Consider the following 20,656-nt stretch of genomic DNA (forward strand, 5'->3'; position numbering starts at 1 on the left):
CCCTCCTGGAAGAGCTCAGTGTGTGTGTGCACCTGTGCCGGAAGATCGCGACACCTGAGTGGACCGGCTTTGTGTACAAGGCACCTGGCAACAGGCAGGTAGAGCTGGGGCTTGCAGGCCGGGGAGGGCTCCTGGTGGCATGGCTGTTTGGGCAGGAGTGGTCGGTACCAGAGGACCTGCCCCTGGAACACTGGCAAAACGTATGCCTCACCTGGTCCAGCAACTCCGAGAGGCTCAGACTCTACATCAATGGGAGCAGTCGCCTGGACGCCCACGTTAACGCCAGCCTGTCCCGGCAACTGGCCCACAATGGCACCCTGACCCTGGGGGTGTCCCATAACATAGTAGATGGGGTGATGGAGTTTGAGGATGGGAAGAACTTCCTGGGGGACATAAGCCTGTTCAGGATGTGGGGGCAGGAGCAAACGGCTGAGGAGGTGATGGCCCATAGCTGTGCCGATGGGAACGTGGTGAGCTGGGACACCCGTGACTGGGACTACCAGAGCTGCCTACCTGAAGATGACACTAGCCTCCAGTGTGGTTAGCTTCCATACTTATTGTCTTCTACTGTATTCTATTTTGAGTCCTATTGAGAAAGTCAGCCCTGGGCACCATTCTATTCTATTCAAAGGGCCCCACTGAACAAATGTACAGTGAAGTGGAAAAAATGATTGTGACAAAATATGTATTCTTTGAGTAAGTAGGGAGATTTCATCCTCTTGATATAATGTGTGAGGGAACATCTGTAGGTAATGTGAGGGAGCATCTGTATGTGATTTCTATAATGGAATATCTGGTTAATGCCCTGTCTTCTCCGGTTGGATTGTCTCGGTCACCTTTCTTAGCATGGTCAATGTTCAAAATTAAAATGAAGGCCGTCATAGCACAACGGCACCCTCTTGACAAGCCTGTCAATTCCCCAGAGGACATCATACGCAAATGGGTAAGAAGAATGTGATAAAGAATTGCTTTTTCCATTACATAAAGGTGCCATGATATTCAATCCCAGTTGAATATGAACCCTATTTGTCTCTTTTGTCATTTTCCATCAGCTGGGGACCATATTTCCTGGGAACATTTCTGTGCGTGACATCTTTGTGTCATCTCCAAGGTAGTTTCATGTGTCAATTGAACGGAATTGTCCATTGGAATATAATGTACAGCATTGCTTGAATGGGGAGGGTGTTTTTGTATGTGTGTGTGTGTGTGTGCATGCGTATGTGCGTACATGTGTGAAAGTGTGCGTGTATGTTTGTGGGTGCTTGTATGTGCGTGTACTATAGCGAAGCCATATCTATATGAGAAACCAACATAAAGAACAAAACTGTCTAGACTTTCAACATACATCACATCTTGTGTGAATATAGATGATGTGTGTATGTGTGTGTTGAAGCAACCTAGAACATTGAAATGAACACTGCGTGGACACATGCCCCTTAGCCTAATCTCTAGTGTTATCTGTGTTCCCACACAGCCAGATCTGTCAAGTGGGCTATAATCCTAGTGTGCGAAACACAGAGAAAGCTCAGGTACGTCACTGTCCAGTGCCTCAATTTGATTTTCCATAACGAGGATTGCAATATCCTCAGAGAAGCACCGTGCTGATAGGGACAGCACTGAAGGGCTCCAGATAACGTTGTTATTCAACAGGACAGGCAGGAAACTGGCAGACAGGCTTTAATCGTAAACCCTTTTGTCAGGTCACAGACGAGGGGAAAGGTAAACTCATGAACAAGTGGGAGAATTGTAATTAAGAGACCTTACAAGTTAGAACTAAAATCATAAATATGTGTTTGTTTCCAGGAAGCAAGAAAAATGGAGTTCAACTCAACTTCTGACAAGTGGTATGAGGAGAATGCATAAGTCATCTTCCTCAGGAAAGTCAATAATATGCCAGCATGAGGATGCATAATGGACATTATAGTTTCTAGTCTGATGTTGTGTTGCTTCACTGTAGTGTCTCTCTCCATAGTGTCAGCTGTTTGGTCTATGTGAGTGTTAGTCCTGAGACTGATGTTGGAGCGGCCCAGAAGGATATTTTTGGAAAGCTGTGTCTAGCCTTCACCTCTGGCCAAGTCACCCTTATTGCAGACCCCAGCAGCCTCAGTGTACGCCCCATAGGTGGGTACACACACACACACACACACACACACACACACACACACACACACACACACACACACACACACACACACACACACACACACACACACACACACACACACACACACACACACACACACATACACATACATACACACACATACACACACATACAGTACCAGTCAAAAGTTTGGACACACCTAGCTGTACAAGAGTTTTTGTTTATTTTTACTATTTTATATTTTATGCATATAGAATAATAGTGAAGACATCAAAACTATGAAAAACACATATGGAATCATGTAGTAACCAAAAAAGTGTTGAAAATATATTTGAGATTTGAGATTCTTCAAACTAGCCACCCTTTGCCTTGATGACAGCTTTGCACACTCTTGGCATTCTCTCAACCAGCTTCACCTGGAATGCTTTTCCAACAGTCTTGAAGCAGTTCCCACATATGCTGAGCAATTGTTGGCTGCTTTCCCTTCACTCTGCAGTCCAACTCATCCCAAACCATCTCAATTGAGTTGAGGTCGGGTGATTGTGGAGGCCAGGTCATCTGATACAGCACACCATCACTCTCCGTCTTGGTCAAATAGCCCCTACACAGCCTGGAGGTGTGTTGGGTCATTGTCCTGTTGAAAAACAAATTATAGTCCCACTAAGCGCAAACCAGATGGGATGTCGTATCGCTTCAGAATGCTGTGATAGCCATGCAGGTTAAGTGTGACTTGTTCTAAATAAATCACAGACAGTGTCCCCAGCAAAGCAGCATGGCTCCATCACACCTCCTCCTCCATGCTTCACGGTGGGAACCACACATGCGGAGATCATCCGTTCACCTATTCTGCATCTCACAAAGACATGGCGGTTGGAACCAAAAATCTCAAATTTGGACTCATCAGTCCAAAAGATAGATTTCCACCGGTCTAATGACCATTGTTCATGCCTCTTAACAACACAACAGATTGGCCCATTAAGAAGGAAAGAAATTCCACAAATTAACTTTTAACAATGCTCACCTGTTAATTGAAATTCATTCCAGGTGCCTACCTCATGAAGCTTATTGAGAGAAAGCACAAGAGTGTGCAAAGCTTTCATCAAGGCAAAGGGTGGCTACTTTGAAAAATCTAAAATATAGCATATATTTTGATTTGTTTAACACTTTTTTGGTTACTACATGATTCCATATGTGTTATGTCATAGTTTTGATTTATTCACTGTTATTTTACAATGTAGAAAATAGTAAAAAAATTAAGAAAAACCCTTGAATGAGTAGGTGTGTCCAAACCTTTTACTGGTACTGTACATATTCACACATACACCTACAAATAGCATGCCCACACATGCACATGGATTCAAATGGATTGCACATTCATATTTTTGCACGCTGTTATGCACACTGTTGTGTAATATCTTGCTCATTCCTCACAGGGGCTTTCCCCAATGCAACAGCTTCTCCTCCCACTGACACCAACACCACTGCTGGCTCACCAACCAGCACCACTGCTGGCTCACCAACCAGAACCACTGCTGGCTCACCAACCAGCACCACTGCTGGCTCACCAACCAGCACCACTGCTGTCTCACCAACCAGAACCACTGCTGGCTTACCAACCAGCACCACTGTTGGCTCACCAACCAGCACCACTGCTGGCTCACCAACCAGAACTACTACTGGCTCACCAACCAGCACCACTGCTGGCTCACCAACCAGAACCACTGCTGGCTCACCACCCAGCACCACTGTTGGCTCACCAACCAGCACCACTGCTGGCTCACCAACCAGAACCACTGCTGGCCCACCAACCAGAACTACTACTGGCTCACCAACCAGCACCACTGCTGGCTCACCAACCAGCACCACTGCTGGCTCACCAACCAGAACCACTGCTGGCTCACCAACCAGAACTACTACTGGCTCACCAACCAGCACCACTGCTGGCTCACCAACCAGAACCACTGCTGGCTCACCAACCAGAACCACTGCTGGCTCACCAACCAGCACCACTGCTGGCTTACCAACCAGAACCACTGCTGGCTCACCAACCAGCACCACAGCTGGCTCACCAACCAGCACCACTGCTGGCTCACCAACCAGAACTACTACCTGCTCACCAACCAGCACTACTGCATCAGGTGACACAGTTATTTCATAAAATAGAAATGCTGGACTGCTATGCACTAGGACCTGAAATTGGATTCCATTCCATTTTCACCAATCTATTCTAAAGAAGCTGGTTCCTTTCTTGTCTGTAGACCCTGGCTCTCCTGTAGACCCTGGTCAGCCAATATGACACATTTGATTACCTGTCTGCTAACGCTACAAATAAGCTTAATTTTCATAGAAAAATATCAGTGGCTCTAAAATAAGTTTATTTTCCATAGGTGTAAGACCTAGGTTGAGAGATGAAGGCTGTTCAAATGTACAATAATTTCCACTGTTATGCTGTTATTAGGCATTGCATCCACCTTCTACAGAGTTAATATGAAACTGAATATGACAACGACTGTAACTGGCAACGACCCAGGGGAGATCATTCAGAAGTGGGTAAGAAACACAACAACAACAGCATCGGCACTGGAGGATGATAAACGTACAACAACATTCTCTTCAGCCTAACGGTCGACACAGCGTCTTTTTGTCTGGGTTACAGGTTCAGAGAAACCTTGGGAAAGTCAAGATGAACGTATTAAACATCAATATTTTAAACTCGACTTATAAGTAAGTCCTGGCATTAACTGCATTATGACATGCTGTGTAGCATAAGAAAAATAAGACCCTGAGGTGTGCCTCTTGTTCCTTGTGTTTTTGTTGTAGAGTCAATGATCATAAAAAGATTCAAGAACTGGAGATGGTGAGGCTGTTTTAAAAACAAATGACTGTATCAACATTGGAAATTGATTCAGGGTGTAACTACATTTAATCATAATCGCAGCAGTAAGGAACCAGTTATACTATTGCGAAAATTAATGAGCATAATCTTTATTACCACACTGTAAGTTTATGGCTTTCAATATGAGTATTAAATTTATTGCCCACTAGCCATGAATTGTGTTTGGTTAAGTAAGATGTATAGTGCATATTTCATTGTGGTGTCTTCTCTGTTAGACTGCTGAGCTGAGACATGAGAAAAGGTAAGAGATGATAAAAAAGGTAAGAGATGATAAGAATGGAAAGAGATGATCAAAAAGTTAAGAGATGATAAGAATGGAAAGAGATGATCAAAAAGTTAAGAGATGATAAGAATGGAAAGAGATGATCAAAAAGTTAAGAGATGATAAAAAAGGTAAGAGATGATAAGAATGGAAAGAGATGATCAAAAAGTTAAGAGATGATAAGAATGGAAAGAGATTATAAAAAAGTTAAGAGATGATAAAAAAGTTAAGAGATGATAAGAATGGAAAGAGATTATAAAAAAAAAAGGTAAGAGATGATAAGAATGGAAAGAGATGATCAAAAAGTTAAGAGATGATAAAAAAGTTAAGAGATGATAAGAATGGAAAGAGATGATCAAAAAGTTAAGAGATGATAAGAATGGAAAGAGACTATAAAAAAGGTAAGAGATTATAAAAAAGGTAAGAGATTATAAAAAAGGTAAGAGATTATAAAAAAGGTAAGAGGATAAAAAGGTAAGAGATTCTTTAAAAAAAAGTCACAAAAACAGTTGCCATTTTGTTATGTAGACTTGATAGATATTGATACAAACATGTTGTGTTTTGTTTTTTCCCAACTGGTTTTAGTATGCTGTTGACATTTCAGTAACCATTTTTTTTTACTGAATCTGTTTTTTTAAATGTACCTTTTATTTAACTAGGCAAGTCAGTTAAGAACAAATTCTTACAATGACAGTCTACCAGGGAACAGTGGGCTAACTGCCTTGTTCAGAGGCTGAACAACAGATGTTTATCTTGTCAGCTTAGGATTCGATCCAGCAACATTTCGGTTACTGGCCCAACGCTCTAACCACTAGGCTACCTGCTGCCCAAGGTTGGTCACCAGGTTGGTTTTGGGTTTTCATCCCACATTTTATCTGTAGGTTTAGATGTACCTTCCAGGTTGAGGATGCTGATGCACGTAACGTCACGACCACTCAAACACTCATCACTGACCTTCTGTCTGGGAACCATGTTGATGAAGAGATCCAGGTTGACCGCAGAGATGTCCACGTTTCACATATAGGTACAGTATGGCTGACCTTTGAACTTTCCTCCATCTGTATTCGATTTTTCCGATCTATTTTAGAGTGAATGAATGGTGTCCACCCAACTACTGTCACCAATCATACTTTCTCAGATACTTCCAATAACATCTATATGTGTCATATGACGCATGGAAGAAAGAAAGAAAGAAAGAAAGAAAGAAAGAAAGAAAGAAAGAAAGGAGGAAAGGAGGAAAAAGAGAAAGGAGGACGGAACGTGCCTGACTTATTAACCTATTTTCCCCTCTCCAGATCCTGGGAGCTGTCCTAAGGACACCCATGAGAGTTTCTGGGGCGTGTATAAATGGCCAATCACAGAGGTCCAGGTGACAATAACTATGATCTGTGAGAAGAACCTTGGATCAAGGGCTTCCAGGAAATGGTGAAGGCCCAGCTAACGTTACATTTGCAATAATGCTTGTTAATTGGGGTCGGAAAATCTCATGGCTGTAGTGATGATGGTGGGAGTACCATAAATGGTGGTTTATATAGTAGATACTGTGAAGTAAAATGATGTGCATTATGTTCCATGGTATGGTAGATCTTGTTATCTTTATTCAAACAGTTTCTTGCTGAATCATCTTAGCGCTATACGTCTTTCTGAGGATTCAGAATATGTCTTTTAACCTGTTCAATACCAGAGCTGTGACTACGGTCAAAGGGCAAGATCATATTTCTATGGGTAAAATCACCCGTTGCCATAGAGACGGCTCAGCGAAGAGATCCTTCAAATGTCTTCTAGACACAGTGCAACCCTGTCACACACGCTCTTACCTATGTGCACACAATCACTCAGTCACAGAGATGACTCTGGTGGATCTCTCAGTGCGAGCAAGAATCCATTTCCTTCAATTGAATTGGGTGGACGGAACGCCTCTGGTGTCAGAGTGAAACATTGTCCTAGCGTGTATTATGCTAGCAGTGATACATTATGCCAATGTTTATTAAGCCTACCAGGGGAAGGTTGTCTGCAGGAAGTAAACATTGTCCTAGCGTGTATTATGCTAGCAGTGATACATTATGCCAATGTTTATTAAACCTACCAGGGGAAGGTTGTCTGCAGGAAGTAAACATTGTCCTAGCGTGTATTATGCTAGCAGTGATACATTATGTCAATGTTTATTAAGCCTACCAGGGGAAGGTTGTCTGCAGGAAGTAAACATTGTCCTAGCGTGTATTATGCTAGCAGTGATACATTATGCCAATGTTTATTAAGCCTACCAGGGGAAGGTTGTCTGCAGGAAGTAAACATTGTCCTAGCGTGTATTATGCTAGCAGTGATACATTATGCCAATGTTTATTAAGCCTACCAGGGGAAGGTTGTCTGTAGGAAGTAAACATTGAAGGGAAAGAAAAGGACCATCACCTATAATTGAAAGAAAGCCCTTTGACTCACGTTTCCCATGATGCCTCCGTAGTCCACCCTTCTCCCTGAAACGTCAATACACAAAATATTTTTTTAATCATCGTAAAAAGAGGTGTGCAATTATGCAAAATAGTAACAAATTGTTTATTGACTACAGATCAGAACAAGACAAGACTGGTCCTCTCGTCTTCTGCTCATTTCACCTTCATCTCTTTTTTCTCCTGGCCCCCTTCTTCCCTTTAGTGAGTTAGATGGAGTGACTGAGAAAGCCCAATGGGCTAAGCCAAACCTGAAGGCATGCAAGCCGGTAATCACCATCTCTGATCTGGATAAAGTCACCGTCACAGCAAGTGAGTGCCTTGTGCAGTCTAAATTCCAGTCACTAGGTTTTGGTGAAATAACAGTCATTTGTTATGTTGTACTGTAGCTATGGCATGCATGTTCTTCCCTAGCCTCTTCCCCTGTGTTTTTCAGTAGTATTATATTGAAATATTCCACAGTGCAGTGTGCTACATAACATTGGACTTTGTGCATTTTCCTCCCAGACAACTCAGCAGATGTGATGGACATGATTAAGAACCTCCTGAGTGACGAGGGGGACCTGAGTGACTCCCAGCTGGCCACCGTGGTCCAGAAGCTGGATGAGGTTCTGTGGGTCAGCACGGTGACCCCTCAGCTCGGCAGAGATATTGTCAACATCGTCGCTGACATCCTGGTGTCCAATTCTGACCTGTCAGCGGTCGCCAACGAGTAAGGGGAAGGGGCAATGGGGAGAGGGAATATGGTTGCAAGATTTCGTGTAATTTTTCCTCATTTTCTGATGTCACCTGTGTATTTTCCTCCTCCTCTGCTGTTCTTTATGACAAATTTGTCACTCACATTTTCCATCATGTTCCCAACAGAATTCTGAGTATCACAGACAGCATTGGGGACCAGATGGATTTCCCTGAGGAGTCACTAAATGTGACCGTCCCTTCCCTGGCCCTCTCCATGATCAACGTAGATCCAGAGCAGTTCCAGGGCCTCACGTTTGGTGTCTCCTCGTTTTCGACTGGCCTTGTTCCAGAGGTAAAATTGTAACATGACCCTATTGTCTGGTCAAGCACTTTCTGGATTTGACTAGCAGTGAGTATCACAACTCAGAGATACAGTGTCCATGCTCCAGCAGCGCAGCCAATTTCCTGTCCTGTCAATATGTCCATATATGTCCCGTTCTTTATTGCTCCCTGTGATATACTGAGCCCTTAGTACTAAAAATAAATGACATAATTAACTGGACTGTTTTTATTCCATTTAAATGAGGACATGTCCTTAAGGGAACAGAGAAATGTGTGACACATGTAGATGTTATATGACACATGTAGATGTTATATGACACATGTAGATGTTATGTGACACATGTAGATGTTATATGACACATGTAGATGTTATGTGACACATGTAGATGTTATGTGACACATGTAGATGTTATATGACACATGTAGATGTTATATGACACATGCAGATGTTATATGACACATGTAGATGTTATATGACACATGTAGATGTTATATGGTTCATGTAGATGTTATATGACACGTGTAGATGTTATATGACACATGTAGATGTTATGTGACACGTGTAGATGTTATATGACACATGTAGATGTTATATGACACATGTAGATGTTATATGGTTCATGTAGATGTTATATGACACATGTAGATGATATATGACACATGTAGATGTTATATGACACATGTAGATGTTATATGACACATGTAGATGTTATATGACACATGTAGATGTTATATGACACATGTAGATGTTATATGACACATGTAGATGTTATATGACACATGTAGATGTTATATGGAAAAAGGAAAATATAAATAATCCTGCATAACAGAAAATGTGAATTATTATGTGGACATTCCAAGTTTTACATTTCCTGCACTGCAGAAAAGCTCTCCTGCAACAGGGTGGTCAAATTAAGATCCTACATCTGTAGCATTCATTTCAACTGTGCTGAAACAGCAAATAGTAATGAAAAGATGACGATTAACAGAAACAAGAACATTGTTTATTCCAACACGTGTCCATTGTTTTCATTGTGGTGCAATGACCTTTAGTTCCATGATGAAATGTAGTTATATCTGTCCACTTGAATAAATCATTGTACATGCGTTTTGATTATTTGTACCCCACTTTCTTTTATAGACCTATGTCAACCAGACGTTCTTGAGTCGGCCTTGTGATGGCACAGTCGCATCCATCTCCCTTCCGCAGTCCCTTCACAACTTCTTCCCCCAGGGAAACAAAAAAAAGAGAGTTCAGTTCCACTTCTATGGCATACAAGAGCTTTTCAAGGTACCTGGTTAAGAATGACTTGATGTCGTTAACAACGTATGAGGTGCATCATGATTTAATTATTCATTAATAACCTTTTACCTCAGTGGGCTAAATCATGGTCACACAGAGTGTTTCTTGGTAGTCTTAAGCAAATCTACTCCGAAACAAAAGTATACACCTCACACACAAGGTTATGGCTTAAAAAAAGAAGACACCTGTTCCATGTCAGATATAGAGTTGAAATGTATTACATTTTGAGTTTGCATCCCAATATTACACTTAATATATATCACAGAAAACTGAAATATATATATTTTTAAACGTTTGACATAGAAACAGCAAGTTTTTAAAAGTAATTTAGGAAATGATGAACAATATTAATAACGTTCCACCCATGAGGCCACTAGAGGGCGGTGTGGTCACTTGACTGCAGGAAGCTATGGAAGGATGGTTTACTTATTTCGAAGGGAAGCTTACAGCAAACATACAGTAGTTCAGTGTTTAAAATTTTATGATCATTCACAGGACCCAGCAACCAACTGGACGCTGAATAGTTATGTGGTGTCTGCCAGTGTCAACAACAGCAATGTCAGCAACCTCAGGGAACCCGTGGTGGTGACACTTCGTCACCTCAAGCCTAAAGAGGTGAGGAATGAAAAATAGCTTCATCTTACCACTGAACATAGTGATGTTTCTGCTTTAGAGCCTGACTAGCTGCACCCTTTGCTTCCCCAACAGAAAAACGACAAGGTGGAGTGTGTGTACTGGGACTTCCAGAAGAACAATGGGAGCGGTGGATGGGACAGCAACGGCTGTGAGACACTTCCAAGTATCTCCGCTTATCAGACCACCTGCCAATGCTACCACCTGACCCATTTCGGCGTGCTCCTGGTGAGTCACTTTTGTCGTCGATTGAGGGAAACAAAATACATTAGTGCACTGCATCTGGACTGATATGAGGCTCCTATTGACCTTTGGCCTCTGTGGTGTCCTACAGGATGTGTCCAGGACTCCTATCGGTGAGGCTGACCAGGAGATCCTGACGGTCATCTCTTACCTGGGCTGTGGTGTGTCCTCCATCTTCCTGGGCATCAGCCTGCTCACCTACGTGGTCTTTGAGTAAGTCAGCATCTAGACAGATAGTCAAGGAGGCAGATTCATGGATGGGACAGACAGGGCAGACTATTTGGTGATATTACTACACACTATGTTCTCTACTTTTCTGTAGCCTTTCACATCACATTCTCCACCTCTCCTCCTTTCTCTCTGTGTCATTGGCTTATTTCCTCATGTGCTTCATCTGCCACTCACACTATTCTTCTCATTCTCACCCTCTTTCCATTCATCTCCCAATATATTTTTCTCTCTCTCTCTCTCTCTCTCTCTCTCTCTCTCTCTCTCTCTCTCTCTCTCTCTCTCTCTCTCTCTCTCTCTCTCTCTCACTCTCTCACTCTCTCTCTTCCACTCCGTCACAGGAAGCTGCGTAGCGACTACCCATCTAAGATCCTCATCAACCTTTCTGTGGCTCTGCTGGGCCTGAACCTAGTCTTCCTGCTGGACTCCTGGCTGTCCTCCTTCGGCAGCTACGGTCTCTGCATCAGCACGGCAGCCACGCTGCACTACTTCCTGTTAGCCTCATTCACCTGGATGGGCCTGGAGGCCATCCACATGTACTTCGCTCTGGTCAAGGTCTTCAACGTCTATGTCCCCCTCTACATCCACAAGTTCTGCGCCCTCGGCTGGGGTAAGGCAGTCTGAAGCAAATTAAGGACACTTGTATTAAAATATTTTAGAGCAAGAATTGTATGACTACAATAATATTTTTTTATTTGCTTGTCTCGGAATAACATTCTAATATGTGTTGAGAGCCTTGAGTCGATAACAAAAAAGATCAATCAATTCAAGGTAAATGACAGTGATTGAAACGTTTACACAGGCCCTGATCTAACGGATTAGCTGACCATGTTTGATGAGGGAATAGAATGAAGAGGTAAAGTTCTCTGTCTCCACACAGGCATTCCTCTGGTGATTGTCAGCATGGTCCTAGCCGTAGAGAAGGATGCCTATGGCAATGTTCTATCTGAGGTCTCCCTTGACTCTCTACAGGGCTCTGAGCCATTGTGAGTGTGCTGCACGGCCAGTTGACCAGTGTTACTGATACAGGTTATTGATAGGGGTGTGTGGCAGTTCATCACATCCATGCTATTTATCATCCCTCTCCCTTTCTCAGCTGTTGGATGCAGAGTAATGTTTTCTTCTACGTCACGGTCGTGTCGTTCGTGCTGCTGGTCCTGGTTTTTAACGTGGTCGTGTTCATTGTGGTTCTGGTTCAAATCCGCCACATGCAGACCAATAAGCCTGCAGCAACAGGAAACAAGCGCTGTGCCATGCATGATTTGAGAGCAGTGGCCAGTCTCACCTTCCTATTGGGTCTCACCTGGCCAATAGCCTTCTTTACCTGGGGACCAGCCAGGGTCCCTATGCTCTACCTCTTCTCAGTCCTCAACAGTCTGCAAGGTAAGGGAACCAATATAATAGTGTCTATTGTACAAGAAGGTATGGAAGAGAGAGAGAGAGAGAGGCAAGTAAGCAGGCAGGCGGAGAGAGAGATAGAAAGAGAGAAGCCCCATTATCTCCTCTCTGTCTGTGTTTCAGGGTTCTTTATCTTTGTCTTCCACTGCCTGATGAAAGAGAATGTGAGGAAGCAGTGGAGGATCCATCTGTGCTGTGGCCGATTCAGGCTCAATGACTACTCAGGTACAGTCGATGGACTTGCAAGCAGTTTGTCTGCTAAATGACTCAAATGTAAATGTAAATATGGTTCATAGAGAGTGTTCCTGAAGGTTGCTTCATTTTTGCCTTTGACCCGGGTTTAGATTGGAGCCACTCCATGACGATGGGCAGCAAGACCAAGCAGAACCAGCTGGTGCACCGCTCTCCATCTGTCAAGTCTGTCAACATCTCCTCTAGGAAGATCTCTGATGACTCCACTACAGCTAGCTGTAGCTCTGGCACACCCTACCAACAGGGGGCCTAGTCTACTGTAGCTCCACCACGGGGCCTAGTCTAGCTCCACCAGGGAGCCTAGCTCCACCAGGGGGCCTAGCCTAGCTCCACCAGGGGGCCTAGCCTTGCTCCACCAGGGGGCCTAGCCTAGCTCCACCAGGGGGTCTAGCATGGCTCACAGGACAGGGACACTGAACTTTACACAACATATGCTATAACATCCTTCACCTGAAACAATGGGAAAAGCTTGAGCTCAGGACATCATAGAAGACACCTGAGTTCAGTCCATTCTGAATTGCACTGTCGTATGTCTCTCTGCAGTGCAGTCTCAACTTCCTCAGGAGATAAACATAATCTAGGTTTAGCCTGTTCTGTGCATTAAAGGACACAAACTCTATGAATGATGTGTATTGTAAGTGGACTATTGTTGTAGTAAATGATCAATATGTTGGTACCTTGTGCATTCTATTTGGTAAATTGCATTTCTCTTCTCCATAATGTGTTTCTGTTTATCTTTTCACGATGTTAAATTAAAAACTTTTGCAAATAAAGAAGAGGAATGAAAACCTTGAAGTGTAAAGAGTCAACGACACTTCAAAACCTTTCTCGACTTCATAGAAACATATATTTTCAAAGCCTCGTAATGTAGGCATTCCATTGGGCTGTCTCTCACCATTTTAAGAGGAAACAATCCATGACTTTTAATGAAACACGTTATGTTTACCGCCACCTCCAAAAGACTTGAAGGTTGATGAATGTGGTTTGTTTAGCATAGCGGAGAATCTTTTCTCCATTTCTCCATCTAAAATACACCTTATGAATAGCACTCTTCCCACACTTGCATTTTGACAGAAAGATAAGGCTACGTGGTCCATTCAAAAGGTGCCGAATGTAAACTTGGGGACATTTCAATGGAACGACATCTGACAAGGAGGATCTGTGTCAAGCATATGACAGCATAACATCTCATGTTGTTTCAGCTGTATGGTTACAAGGCAATGTGTCCTTGTGTTGACTAGTGAAAAGATGTCTGCATCACATCTTCATTGGTGGCTGTGACTTTCATTGTAGTTCTCTGTATGAATATGGAATACCGTCTCCTTTTCTAAAGAGAGCTGTTTCAAATTAGAATTTCAAGACTAATATAGAATATTTATTTATTGCATTATTGCAATTACCTTACTGTCTGAAAATGGTCAGCTGTCTGCATTCTGCCCATAGGAAAACATCTATACTGAGCATAAAATGCTTGTCTTAGATTGACATGAGGATTATTACTTGCACAGTGCACAGAAAGTAAGATCATGTAAATATCACAAAGCAATAGCCTTCTATAACCATGCTATTGTTTATTTTAACCCTTCCAATGTCAAACTGCAGATATTTCCAAACTTTCTAACTGACCAACCCTTCCCATATAGAATGTGTTCCCATAAACTCTTCTTTAAAAGTGAACAGACGTTTTTGGCAGTGCAGTTCACTAAGGAATGTTTTTATAAGGTGCTGCAAGTGTGTGGAGGAACTTGTTGAGTTACATTCTCATCATACCGAGTTTATAGCGCGTCACACCCTCCCTCCCAACGTCTACTGCACAGCAGGCAGCTGGAGCGCTGGATGTGTTGTAGGGAGGCGTGTTGACTGACTCCAATAAGCAGATAGTTTGATGTGTACTCCGTCAATCTGGAAACTTGAAAGAGCACGACGATCTTCAAAGGTTGTATTATATCAGCAGCATTTGAAGAATGCCAGTGCTGTTGTCAGAGGAATGATATTTTGACTCATTTTTGGCAATTGCATGTAATCAACAACAGCAAAGGTTCCTTCAATCAATCCAACCAGGAACTTGGTCCTTGGTCAGAGGAGCTCACCTGCTCAGGTAAGAGTACATGTCATGTATTCCTTTCTTCTGATATAATCTAAGAATACTGTCAATGTAATATATGGTTTGAACAATATTTGCAGATACATGTCTGATTATTATAATTCACCATAACCGTTTATGGTGAATTATCTATTATTCTCTAACTTATGTCACTTGGGAACTTTTTCATTCAATATTAGGTGGTTGTTGATACAATTTGACTGAATGAAAGATACAAATCTGTCTATCACAAAGTTGTGATAAAAAGGTATGTAGCTTGTAATATGTGGACAGCAATGAGCGTTGATTTACTTTGTACCTATAATGTGTGTACTGACAAGCAGACATTGTTTTTAAATAACAGATATCTGCTAATTAAAAGATGTCATTTCAGTCACGTTTTGGAAAGCTTATCCTGCCCGTTCTATTACGGTCATACATACAGGGTTGATGGGGATTTCTCAACTGTCGGTGAATCAAATAAGTTCACCAGGATACTTTCCTTTTTTTGATGAAAACAAAATAAAAAATAACTATTTGACTACTTCATGGCGAGATGATTTGTTAATTCCCCTGGATGCTGGATCCAAGTCAGGAAATCCAATCCAAACCAAGAGATTTATAAAAAAAATTAAATTGTTTTTATTTTCATTTCACCTTTATTTAACCAGGTAAGCTGGTTGAGAACAAGTTCTCATTTACAATTGCGACCTGGCCAAGATAAAGCAAAGCAAATTAAATCCATATCCTAAATGATAGACTTACAAACGGCATAATTCCAATGAATGAAACAGTCACATGCTGTATGAGTAGCCTAGCCTACAGATGGATTTGCTATTCACAATATCAATGTTCTCTACCTTTCAACTATTGTGCTCTACCACAGGAGGCTGGTGACACCTTAATTGGGTAGGACGGGCTCGTTGATAAAGGCTGGAGCGGAATGGTATCAAACACATTAAACAAATGGTTTCCATGTGTTTGATGCCATTCAATATGCTCCTTACGGCCATTATTATGAGCCATCCTCCCCTCAGCAGCCTCCACTGTACTCTACTATGTTCCACCAGGATCTGAGTTGAGTCAGCGATGGCAGTTCGTTCAGGTAGCCCCCAGGAAGTTGTAAAGACAGAGGTGCAGTCCGATAGAGTCATCTTCACCTACTTCCAGGGTGACATTGGTAGCATGGTGGACCAACACTTCACCCGTGCCCTCGGCAAGGCCGGCAAGAACAAGGCCCCCAGCGGGAAGGGCAAAAAGAGCCGCAAAGCTGTCAAATCTGGTGAGCAGACAATATTGCACAATATCTCATACTGTGCAATTAAGTTTATCATCCTGATGCTGTGTGCACCAAACAAGAAAACAGGTGTTCACTGACATGTGAAATGTACACAATGAAATAAAATTCTAGATACTTTTTCTCAATCTGTTTCAGAGTCTGACTTAACGTCTTGTCGGTGGGGTGTCTCAACCCCGTCCTGGTCTGAAGGCCACTTTGCCCCTGTCTCTGGTTCCCTTCAGCTGAGCAACACCAAGGAGTCCAGCTCCAGCCACCCCATCGCCCTCGACTCCCCAGACGAGAGCCCCAGCCCCTGGGCCTTTGCCTCCAGGCAACATGGTGGTCTGGGCCTTCCCGCCATGGCCTATCCCCATGCCATGTCCCCTGAGGGCCTGGGGGTCACTGGACAGCATTACACCAACTCCCTGCTCAATCTCCTCCACAGTGACCGGTCAGAGGTGGCTGCAGACATGGTCTCAGGCTCCAAACCAGAGCTTTTCCCTAGCTGGACGGGTCACCCGGTCTTCAGAGAACCCATGAACCCTGACTCAGGTATGGCTGCCTCAACACAGATCCCTTATCACTATTCATGTGTAGGAAAAGGAAGACTTCTCTCTTACACAGATTAGATAGTGAACTGTAGCCTAGATCACTGTCAGATAAATCTACCATCCAAAATGAATTGGTGTTGTGAAGATTAGGGAGGTTTCACAGTACCTGTGCTTCAGTACTTTTTCTCAACTTCATATCATTTGATTGTTTGGTTGGTTTTCAAAAGGTCTGTTTTGAGTTATTCATCACCTATTCCTCCCTCTTTCAGGAATAGTTCTGGAGAAAAAGGACCTGTATTGGTATTAAATGAAGTGTCACTGCGCAGGGAAGAGAGAGAAGAGTCTGCAACACATTCATGCTGTGCTCCCTCCTCTGGTAATCAGACAATTTCCTGCCAAACCTGCCTCCTCCACAGCCACTCTCAGAAGGATATCAGTTCCTTGAAATGCAACAGCTGGAACGGCCTCTCAGAAACAAAACACTTTCTGACTAACCTGTTTGCAAACCAGATTATAATTCAAGGAGTCGGGGGGTGGGGGATCAGTGTCAAAAATAACCTGTTTCGACTGTGGAGAAAGTTTACATTAAATACTTACATCAAGTTCCTATGTTAAAAAAAAAATACATTTTTTTTTTACAATTTAACAATTTCAAACATTTATTGAAATACGAGTGTTTATGAATAGCTGTTGCTTCCTTCAATGTGTGCACTTCGGAAGGAGTTTTTTTTTGATGTGATCTTCATTTGTGATGTGGAACCAGCTAATAAGGTTTAGCTCATAGCAAATTAATGAAATGCAGTTGATATCCTTATGATTGTCATGAAAATGAAAGGGGTTTATGGAGAGGTTGTTGAAATAGGTTATTCAGAGATTGCCTACTTTGTATGCTCAGCAGCAATCTGCATTGCACTGTAGGCATTGACACAAACCTCTTTTACTGTAATAATTGAGTTGTAAGACTTTGGATTAAACATAAAACTTTTATCTGCTACATCTTAATGAAGTGCAAAAAAATCTGGACATCTGGATTGATCTGGATTAGATTAAATATCTTTTGCCTGGAAAGTGTACATTACTCTCACAGGAACAGACCTCGAGCCATTTAGAACAAGTTTGACCATACTGCCACCATATGGCTGAAAACATGAAGAGGGAAGAGGTGCCAAATGTACAAAATGTCACTAGAAATGAATATTAGACTATTAAAATGTTATTTTGTTTTCTCATTCATTTTTCATGTGTGGATATTTTATTGATGCATAGTGGATTATATTCAGTAATACAAATAAAATATTTTTTCCGCTCCGAACTGGGCAGAGCATTTTTGTTAAAATGTTGGTTAGAACAAAGTGGCCATGACAAAGCATCTTCCCCCCCTGTAAATGTTTTTGAACGGTACTTTGCTAAAAGGCGTCAAAAATAACTGTCAAATTCTTTATCCAATGATACTAAAAGAGAGGAACGACAGCTAGAGGGGTGTTGCATTGTGTTTCAGTATTAGCATAGGAAGAGGACGGGCAGGTGAGGCAGTAACATAGGAAGAGAGCAGACAGATGAGCCAATAGAATAGGAAGAGGACGGGCAGGTGAGGCAGTAACATAGGAAGAGAGCAGACAGATGAGCCAATAGAATAGGAAGAGGACGGGCAGGTGAGGCAGTAACATAGGAAGAGAGCAGACAGATGAGCCAATAGAATAGGAAGAGGACGGGCAGGTGAGGCAGTAACATAGGAAGAGAGCAGACAGATGAGCCAATATAATAGGAAGAGGACGGGCAGGTGAGGCAGTAGCTTAGGAAGAGAGCAGACAGGTGAGGCAGTAGCATAAGAAGAGGACGGGCAGGTGAGGCAGTAGCATAGGAAGAGAGCAGACAGATGAGGCAGTAACATTGGAAGAGGACGGGCAGGTGAGGCAGTAGCATAGGAAGAGAGCAGACAGTTGAGGCAGTAGCATAGGAAGAGGACGGGCAGGTGAGGCAGTAGCATAGGAAGAGAGCAGACAGGTGAGGCAGTAGCATAGGAAGAGAGCAGACAGGTGAGGCAGTAGCATAGGAAGAGGACGGGCAGGTGAGGCAGTAGCATAGGAAGAGAGCAGACAGATGAGGCAGTAACATTGGAAGAGGACGTGCAGGTGAGGAAGTAGCATAGGAAGAGAGCAGACAGGTGAGGCAGTAGCATAGGAGGAGGACGGGCCGGTGAGGCAGTAGCATAGGAAGAGGACAGACAGGTGAGGCAGTAGCATAGGAAGAGAGCAGACAGATGAGGCAGTAGCATAGGAAGAGAGCAGACAGATGAGGCAGTAGCATAGGAAGAGAGCAGACATATGATGCAGTAGCATAGGAAGAGAGCAGACAGGTGAGGCAGTAGCATAGGAAGAGGACGGGCAGGTGAGGCAGTAGCATAGGAAGAGAGCAGACAGATGAGGCAGTAGCATAGGAAGAGGACAGACAGGTGAGGCAGTAGCATAGGAAGAGGACAGACAGGTGAGGCAGTAGCATAGGAAGAGGATGGGCAGGTGAGGCAGTAGCATAGGAAGAGAGCAGACAGATGAGGCAGTAGCATAGGAAGAGAGCAGACAGATGAGGCAGTAGCATAGGAAGAGTACAGGCAGGTGAGGCAGTAGCATAGGAAGAGGACGAGCAGGTGAGGCAGTAGCATGGGAAGAGGACGGGCAGGTGAGGCAGTAGCATAGGAAGAGGACAGACAGATGAGGCAGTAGCATAGGAAGAGGACGGGCAGGTGAGGCAGTAGCATAGGAAGAGGACAGACAGATGAGGCAGTAGCATTGGAAGAGGACAGACATGTGAGGCAGTAGCATAGGAATAGGACAGACAAGTGAGGCAGCAGCATAGGAAGAGGACAGACAGGTGAGGCAGTAGCATAGGAAGAGGACAGGCAGGTGAGGCAGTAGCATAGGAATAGGACGGGCCGGTGAGGCAGTAGCATAGGAAGAGAGCAGACAGGTGAGGCAGTAGCATAGGAAGAGGACGGGCAGGTGAGACAGTAGCATAGGAAGAGAGCAGACAGATGAGGCAGTAGCATAGGAAGAGAGCAGACAGATGAGGCAGTAGCATAGGAAGAGAGCAGACAGATGAGGCAGTAGCATAGGAAGAGTCTTGTCAGGTGAGGCAGTAGCATAGGAAGAGGACGGGCAGGTGAGGCAGTAGCATAGGAAGAGGACGAGCAGGTGAGGTAGTAGCATAGGAAGAGGACAGACAGATGAGGCAGTAGCATAGGAAGAGGACGGGCAGGTGAGGCAGTAGCATAGGAAGAGGACAGACAGGTGAGGCAGTAGCATAGGAAGAGGACAGACAGGTGAGGCAGTAGCATAGGAAGAGGACGGGCAGGTGAGGCAGTAGCATAGGAAGAGGACGAGCAGGTGAGGTAGTAGCATAGGAAGAGGACAGACAGATGAGGCAGCAGCATAGGAAGAGGACGGGCAGGTGAGGCAGTAGCATAGGAAGAGGACAGACAGGTGAGGCAGTAGCATAGGAAGAGGACAGACAGGTGAGGCAGTAGCATAGGAAGAGGACAGACAGGTGAGGCAGTAGCATAGGAAGAGGACAGACAGGTGAGGCAGTAGCATAGGAAGAGGACAGACAGGTGAGGCAGTAGCAGAGGAAGAGGACAGACAGGTGAGGCAGTAGCATAGGAAGAGAGCAGACATATGAGGCAGTAGCATAGGAAGAGAGCAGACAGATGAGGAAGTAGCATAGGAAGAGGACAGGCAGGCGAGGCAGTAGCATAGGAAGAGAGCAGACAGGTGAGGCAGTAGCAAAGGAAGAGAGCAGACAGATGAGGCAGTAGCATAGGAAGTGGACGTGCAGGTGAGACAGTAGCATATTAAGAGGACGGGCAGGTGAGGCAGTAGCATAGGAAGGGGACAGACAGATGAGGCAGTAGCATAGGAAGAGGACAGACAGATGAGGCAGTAGTATAGGAAGAGGACGGGCAGG

General features: G+C 43.7%; 2 protein-coding genes across 3 annotated transcripts; both read left to right on the forward strand.

The window, feature by feature from the left end:
• Positions 1-868: 868 nt before the first annotated feature.
• On the forward strand, positions 869-13,039 carry LOC139390896 (adhesion G-protein coupled receptor G2-like). Its single transcript, XM_071138284.1, has 20 exons — positions 869-943; positions 1,053-1,111; positions 1,475-1,529; positions 3,605-4,242; positions 4,925-4,961; positions 5,216-5,241; positions 6,144-6,286; positions 6,558-6,687; positions 7,915-8,021; positions 8,217-8,421; positions 8,574-8,739; positions 9,871-10,020; positions 10,528-10,647; positions 10,741-10,893; positions 11,000-11,121; positions 11,478-11,746; positions 12,017-12,122; positions 12,233-12,519; positions 12,658-12,759; positions 12,879-13,039. Exons 1-20 carry the CDS (start codon positions 869-871, stop codon positions 13,037-13,039), a joined length of 3,111 nt encoding a protein of 1,036 aa, XP_070994385.1.
• A 1,578-nt stretch (positions 13,040-14,617) lies between these two features.
• On the forward strand, positions 14,618-18,003 carry LOC139390931 (transcription cofactor vestigial-like protein 2). 2 transcript variants are annotated; one of them, XM_071138331.1, is made up of 5 exons: positions 14,619-14,722; positions 14,820-14,884; positions 15,940-16,151; positions 16,305-16,700; positions 16,969-18,003. In XM_071138331.1, exons 3-5 carry the CDS (start codon positions 15,959-15,961, stop codon positions 17,004-17,006), a joined length of 627 nt encoding a protein of 208 aa, XP_070994432.1. In that variant the 5' UTR covers positions 14,619-14,722; positions 14,820-14,884; positions 15,940-15,958; the 3' UTR covers positions 17,007-18,003. The 2 variants fall into 2 exon arrangements, with proteins under 2 accessions (XP_070994431.1, XP_070994432.1); XM_071138330.1 differs by having other exon boundaries at positions 14,618-14,884.
• The last annotated feature ends 2,653 nt before the right edge of the window (positions 18,004-20,656 follow it).

Source organism: Oncorhynchus clarkii, chromosome 31, assembly GCF_045791955.1.
Source record: "Oncorhynchus clarkii lewisi isolate Uvic-CL-2024 chromosome 31, UVic_Ocla_1.0, whole genome shotgun sequence".
NCBI lineage: Eukaryota > Metazoa > Chordata > Actinopteri > Salmoniformes > Salmonidae > Oncorhynchus > Oncorhynchus clarkii.

Coding starts and splice junctions, on each gene's coding strand:
- LOC139390896 (XM_071138284.1), top strand. CDS start 869: ATGAAGGCCGTCATAGCACAACGGCACCCTCTTGACAAGCCTGTCAAT. Junction 4,243..4,924: donor AACCAGCACTACTGCATCAG/GTGACACAGTTA, acceptor TTTTTGTTGTAG/AGTCAATGATCATAAAAAGA. Junction 5,242..6,143: donor GAGCTGAGACATGAGAAAAG/GTAAGAGATGAT, acceptor TTTTATCTGTAG/GTTTAGATGTACCTTCCAGG.
- LOC139390931 (XM_071138330.1), top strand. CDS start 15,959: ATGGCAGTTCGTTCAGGTAGCCCCCAGGAAGTTGTAAAGACAGAGGTG. Junction 16,152..16,304: donor CCGCAAAGCTGTCAAATCTG/GTGAGCAGACAA, acceptor AATCTGTTTCAG/AGTCTGACTTAACGTCTTGT. Junction 16,701..16,968: donor ACCCATGAACCCTGACTCAG/GTATGGCTGCCT, acceptor TCCCTCTTTCAG/GAATAGTTCTGGAGAAAAAG.